Raw genomic sequence first — 7,283 nt, forward strand, 5'->3', positions numbered from 1 at the left:
GACAAACACACACAGGGCAGATAACAAAAACTACTGAACCTGTTCAGTTCAATCAATCAATCAATCAATCAATCAATCAATCAATCAATCAATCAATCAATCAATCAATCAATCAATCAATCAATCAATCAATCAATCAAATTTTATTTGTATAGCACATTTCAGCAGCAAGGCATTTCAAGGTGCTTTACATAAGGAAGGAAAAAAATAAAAACAGTATGTGACATTAATAAATAGATAAAAAGTAAAGAAAAAAACATTAAAAACACGGAAGACATCAAAACCCACACTCTAACCCTAATTTAGCCATAAGCAACTCTAAACAGGTGGGTTTAAGTTGAGATTTAAAGGCACCCAGGGTTTCAGCTGTTTTACAGTTTTCTGGAAGTTTGTTCCAAATTTGTGGGGCGTAGAAACTGAATTGTTATTAATTCTTCAAGTACTTCAATGACTCATGTCTATGCTTTTATTTTGAAGTGGTTCCTTTTATTGGAAGGAGGTTTGTTCAGTTTATTTCTTCTTCTTGACGTTCAGTTCAGTTGATGTGTTTGCTGTTTATCGTTGAGACTTGTACCCAGTCATTGATGATGTAAGTTGTGGTGTTAGTCATGTGTCATGAATGGGTGGATGTTGGTTGTCACTTCTGACAGCACTTCTTGGTTACAAGTGTGTTTCTATAGTTTTTGAATGTCTGTTTTGCTCTTAATGGTTGTGGTTTAGTGTTGAAACTATCTTTGTATTTGGCTGTTGGTCTTGAGATTTGGGCAGTTGGAAATAGATTGATTCCTCTGCTATTCTGCATCATTCAAATTTAAACAGTGCTTTAGAAAGGGAATTAATGCTGTTATTTAAGGTTTGTTTGCTCACTGATGTTAATTTTAAATGGTAATTTGAATCTGTATTATTATTGTATTTTCAGAAACTGCTTCAATTTATTTGCACCGTCCTGCCAGTAATTCTTCTGTAAACCATTTAAACACCCCATGACCAGCGTGCTTTCTGACCGAAGCCCTATAGTGATCAGTTAAGAAAATCCAGCAACAGAGGTCAAAATCCTCAACATGAATGCTGCTTCTCCTTGTTTGGTTCTGGTTCTGGGGATGCAGAGCAGAGCCAGAAGATCTGAGGGGTATAGATGGTTGGTATAGCAATAATTTTACAGCAGAAATTTAATGCAATTTCTGATAAGGACTGTAAGTGTCACATGATAATTTGGTCCAGTGGAGATGGTTGCTGTTTTCTAACTGAGCTGGAAACTAGAGAAGTGGAAGCTGAGGGTCCATCTGTAGCAGATTTATGGCACCATCTCAACTTCTCCCCAATCAGCATCCAAAAACACCGTTAGTGTCCAAATAGGGAAGCTTTAATTCACATAAAACTCCAAAGAAAAAAAGCACATCGTTTGTCAGTGCAACAATGCAAACAGAAATTCGATTCAGCTCTAGTGGATCTAATGCAAAGGTTGTTGAAAGGGGTAATAAAGCAAAACCTCAATGGCATAAAAAAAAACAATAATAAAGGAACTATCATTGATTCCCCAGCTGGAATCTCCGAATAATAACAAATCAACAGCAGAGAGAAGTGGAACAAGCTTCCTGATGTCTGCAGCACGGAGAGAATCTTATTATCCTGGAGCTTGAGCAACTCAGGGAGAAGACAGACAGACGTCTGCTGGGTTGATGTTCATGATGTACACTCCCTCAACCACAGTCAACTTCCACGTCCCTCACGTTGTGAGGATTCCTCTCCTCCGGCTCTTGTTCGTGTAGCCGCCTCTCCAGGTCTGAGGGCAAAGGTCACCCTGTCGCTGGTGGGTTGCTGGTTCAAAGCCCTGCTCTGTCTGTCTCAGACTTTGTGACACTTAACCTGATGGTGGTTGTCAGGCTACACCAGGGCAGCTGTGCTTACAGTGGCGTAGCCACCATGACTGGGGTAAAAAAACTTTCTTTTTTCTTTTTTTTAACCAATAGTGATCTCAGTAGTTCTATATAGCACAGAAGTATAGCACACTGTGAGCCCTTCCTGACACACTGGTGGTTCTTGCATGAGAGGCATTCTGGGTCACCGGCAACATTTGCGTGGCAACCATTCCTGTTGCCTGGACATGCAGATACATCACCAATAGAAAACCCTTTCACAGCCAAACTGACTGGTTTCTTTTTAAGCATCATGGGCCGCCCCAGGCATGCCGCCCCAGGCAGAGAGCCACGTCACCTGTATCAAAAACGATTGCTGCTACAGAACAAGCAGTGGGATTAGGCACTAACTTGTATCATGTTAAAAGATTTTGCTCCACATCTCCCCTCCGGAGGTTAAACATGAATATTTAATTCCCATCGTAGATATTACAACCACTCACCTACTCCAGCCTAACATTTTGATCACACTGAATTCAAGTGAAAAAGATGCAGAAATCAAAATCCTGCCTGTTTTCTATCTTGTCTGTTAATCCCACAACATCTTCAGCCCTGGAGGATTTTCAGTCCTGCTTTCCTCCCAGAGGACTCGGACCGTCTGGACTGATCAGTGATACCTGGGCAGCACATGAGCTGCCCCGACCCGGCAGCACTCCATCCGGGCTGTGAGGTAGAGCCATCACAGGCAGCCCGGCAGGACGCGCTTCCTCCAGGCGATGACTGCAAGTGAAGCACACCTCGGAGGCAACGGCAGCTCCGCTGTTCTCATTAACAAAAACAGCAGCTGCTCCATTATCTGGGACATTTGGAAAACATAATTGTCATTACTGAGAGCGTGATCGTAGCTGCACAGAGTGTCTACGTCGTCACTCGAGCGCTTCCTTTTTACTTCATTTCAAGTACATCAGTCTTGTAGTGTCACTGGGGAAGATTCCCTGCGACATTTTAAGATGTGTGTGTAAACAAGCACAGCCATAAATGCACCAAGCTTGTTTTCTTTAGAAAGATAACTCTGAAGGCGTCCCGTCATTCAGACTCATAAAAATAAACTTGCAGAGCTGTACATGCTGGTGACTTTTTGTTAGCTTGGTAAAGGCTGCATCGAATCCCCCTGCAGAAGTTCTCACTGGATCAAATTTTGCGATTTATTAAAAATGCTTCCAATCTTTAGTGCTGCCCAGAGGCTCTTGGTCGGTTCCAACCCTCAGCTGAGGAACACCAAGCCTTTCCTGCTTTTTGTGTCGTATTTAGGCTCAGATTTATTGAGCTGTTGTTCTGTTAGGAGGTCATTAAATCATATGTAGGTGGACTCTGATGGTGAGTGGTGGCTGATGGTTGTGCTGGATTTTATACAGGGGTATCAGAGTAAAGTGGGGCTGACTTTAAACTCATGTCACCTTCTAATTAATACTAGTACTAATTAAATACATATAAGCTTTTGACAAAATTAGAAAAAGTACAAGCAAACCTTTTCAAGGCTGGATGTATATAAGTGGTGATATATTTGCTGGTTTAAACTGTTTTTTCCAGTCTAAGGCTGCATTCACACAGCAGGTTATGATGTTCAGTTCCATTGTTGTGCAGAACTGTTCAAAATATTAACTTGTGTGTGGATGAATTGCAACTCTGCAAGCATAGAAGAACGTACATGTCACACAGCGGCACGTTGTTGATGGAAGCAATAATGGCCGCCGCCATCTACGAATCAGTTTTTAAGGTTACTCAACAACGGGAGCCGACAGCATCGTCACATCATAACAAGATGAAGGAAGCTAATGGACAGAAAGCACAACTGATGGCAACGGTCAGTCAGAGCCAAGAGTGGTAGGGCTGTGATGTGACGCACTGACGCAGACTTCTTCTTCTTCTGCGTAATAATTACGCACGTCTTAATTCTGCTAAAATGCGACACGACGCTTTGAAAATATTTAGATTTTTATCCAACTTAGTAGCACGGAAGTGGCACAAGTCAGATTTTTTTAATTGAACCTTTCTGATCTAAAGCCGTGGAAACGTCAGATGTACTTCACATTTGGGGAAAAAAAAGTGGATTTGGGTCACATTTGCCTGCTGTGTGAACGTAGAATACTACAATACACACAGCTTTTAAAAAGCTCTTTGGAGAAATAATTCAGTTTTGTGTTGGCAGAATAATTGAAACAAACAGCTTATTTCTGCTTCTTATTCTACAGAAATGTTCAGTCTTTCTAATCCAACTCCAGAATGTGTGAAAATTCAACTTTGCTCATCACTACAGTCAGTGTGGAGGATGGCGTTTGTCGGACTGGCCTGCAGCCTACCTAACATTTTGCCGCCCAAATAACACGACTTTATTTTTCTCAGAGAACGCCAGCTCTCCTCAGCTTCTGCTTCTCACTCTCAGCAGATTCCTTCGTGACCTCTGAGGGAACAACAATTATTCAGTTATTAGCTCAAAGCTATTCACATGCACGGAGTTGCCCTTTAAGAACCTACCAACTGGCCTTGTACTCATGCACACCCACATGCGCACGCACGGACGCACACACACACACACACACACACACACACACACACACACACACACACACACACACACACACACACACACACACACACACACACACACATGTTTCATGAATAAACATCCATACACATTCATCCTCCTCCTACTTACCCAGCACTGTTCTTCGGCGTCATCTCTCCCTCATGCTTTTTCTCTCTGTGACTGTGATTAACTCTCATCGTCTCTTCAAGGTTACGGACACACACACGCACACACACACGCGCGCGTGCTCGCACCCACACGTGCTTGTGTGTCTCTATGACAACCGGCTGCGCCCACACCCATCTCCTCAAAGCCAACAAAGCCAATAACTTTGAAAGCTTTGAGGCGTTTGTGCATGTGAAGGGTCTCATGTTTGCGTGTGGAGATGTGTGTGCGTGTGTGAGACGAGAAGAGAGAGGGAAAAAATGGAAGAGGAAAAAAAGAAGATGAATTAATCAATCACACTTGTTTTCCCAGTGTCAGGGAGAGTGTGTAACAATTTTTTAGATAAACTGGGCAGAGCACAGATAGGATTATGTGTGTGTGTTTGAGAAAACGGACATTCAGGGCTTTGACTGATGAGGTTATGAGAGCTCTGCTGAAAGTAATCGCCGTGGCAGATTGGAAGCCCAGGGTCTGTGCAGGTTGCATGGGGGGATAAGAGCAGGCGGTGAGCGGTTCAAGGTCAACCCAAGGGGGAATGTCACTTTACCGCCCCTGCGTCTTCAAACATCCTCTAATATGATTTGCTTACAGGAAATGCAGGTGGAGGAGCTCTCCGCCGTGCGACAGACGTTACAGGCCGACCTGGAGACATCGATCCGCCGCATCGTCGATCTGCAGGCTGCCCTGGAGGAAGTGGAATCGAGCGATGAGAGTGAGACCGAAAGGTAGTTGGACTCGAGGCATGGGGGGGGGAAACTCTCTGATTAGATCATCCCCTCCATGTGTTTATGCCAAATCTTTAACCACTGTGCTTCTAAATCCAGCATTCAAACTGCAGTGGAGTCCTTCACTCGAAAAAAAGACCTGTAAGGAACCGATGGGTGTGTTTGAGGTGGTAGTGTGCGGCTGTGCTTCAAGGGTTTGTTCATGTGACTACATAACATTTCACCATGAAGAGTGGTTTTGGAATTGGTTATATCTTTGAAAAAAGAATATAGCCTTTTTGGGATAATTCTTGATTTTCTAGTTTGATCAGTGCTGGGTATAAGCTCCAGCACTGATCATAACATTGTACTCACCAAAGCTGCTTCACATTTCAGGCAGAGGAGCCTTCATTTTTAAGCTACACTTTGAACTTTGGACTCAGTATTCTGATCTACTGTAATCAAACCTACCTGAAATCAAAATCCAAACTCATTTGTTCACATTTGTTGAAATCGTAATACCAAACACTACTTGATGGTTAGCTCAAACAGACCTAAACCTGTTTGGGTTTGGGTCTGTATGCTTACTGAACCTCACTTACTGAACCTTATCCAGTTTTCCTAAGAACTGGAGAAGTTCTTGTTTCCCAAAAATCATATCTGCTGTTTAAACAAGAGTTGTAAATCCAGTAAAACAACAAGCAGCTAATTCACTGACCACTCCTGTTGTTCCACGCCTGCTTTTGTTTTTTTGACATATATTTTCTACCAGTGGAATATTCTTCTAGACAGGCTTTGTTTCTAAACATGCATCAGACTCCATGCACCCATTTGCCATTTTTATAAAGTTATGTTTTTCTATTGCTCACAACTTTTAGGCTAGGCTAACATTAGCACATTAGCTGTTTTGCTGTGACTCAGTAGGAATTTAGCTTTTAAACATTTCATTTAGAATCATAGGCGTAGGAAGCGGATGGGACATGTCCCCCCCAATATTGGAGACAGCCACATTCGTCCCCCCCAATAATTTCACCGCAGTTGCGAAGAATTTTAAAATCTTCCACTCGCATGCTTTTATTTTGAAGGCGCACAACAGCGCATTCAGCAGAGCGCTTCCTGCCCCTCCCCCCTCTGAACGGCTCAGAGTAAAGGCAGCAGCCGACAAGACAGAGAAACTCCGTTTAAATGAGGTAAACTGTCTGTCAGGAATGTTGCCATGAATATCGCAATATCGAATAACATCTTGTTGTCAGTTTACTTTCATATATAGAACTAAATCTTTTTGGTTAAGCCGTTTTAATTCTGCAATAGTCACATGTCCAAAATTTTACTGCTAACTTTGTTTAAAAGTTAGCTAGTCTAGTCGCAATGATTTAGAATGAGACTGAAACAACAGCGAGTGAGCAACACCTGATCATACGCGACCACTTAACATGTATTAGGGGCATGCCATAGCAATGCATAGGGAGAGCAGTGATTGACTTGCATGGCAGGCACCTATTGTTCTACACCCAATAAAATGTCTCTTTATTATTATAGTTATTTATTTTTCTTCCGTTACCGTTAATGCGGCCGTTACCGTTAATGCGGCTCGTACCGCTGCGTGCCCACCCACAAAAGTGGTATAATAACGTGCGGCTCAATCCCGGTGTTACGTCAATCCGCGTTTCCCCATCATATACGGTTCCCCTTGCGTCTTCTTGCCTCTCCGCCCCGCCCACGCCCACTGCTCGTGATGAGCACCGAGAAAGCACGCGCATAGGGAACTACGGACACCGTGAAAGYTCAAACAATATGTTTCGGCAAAGTTGTCACTTTCTTCACTTTTTTTGCGGGAAACCAATAGTAATAATACTAATATACTAATACTAATAACAATAATAATAAAAAATAATAGTAATGATAAACACATATATTAAATACATATATATCACATATATTATAATTATTATAAATGTATATATATATATA

The 7,283-nt window shown here is 42.4% G+C and overlaps 1 protein-coding gene across 2 annotated transcripts in view; it reads left to right on the plus strand.

Annotated features, from left to right (window-relative positions):
• Window positions 1-7,283, plus strand: part of myo18b (myosin XVIIIB) — a 61,730-nt gene that overhangs the window by 41,156 nt on the left and 13,291 nt on the right. Inside the window, exons 40-41 of one of the 2 annotated variants that reach the window (XM_008423197.2) lie at window positions 5,200-5,333; window positions 5,433-5,474. In XM_008423197.2, the coding sequence (XP_008421419.1) occupies window positions 5,200-5,333; window positions 5,433-5,474 (176 nt within the window). The remainder of the gene's footprint in view (window positions 1-5,199; window positions 5,334-5,432; window positions 5,475-7,283) is intronic. The other variant, XM_008423198.2, reaches the window with a different exon arrangement.

The sequence above is a fragment of the Poecilia reticulata genome, linkage group LG12 (genome assembly GCF_000633615.1).
Source record: "Poecilia reticulata strain Guanapo linkage group LG12, Guppy_female_1.0+MT, whole genome shotgun sequence".
Classification (NCBI taxonomy): Eukaryota; Metazoa; Chordata; class Actinopteri; order Cyprinodontiformes; family Poeciliidae; genus Poecilia; species Poecilia reticulata.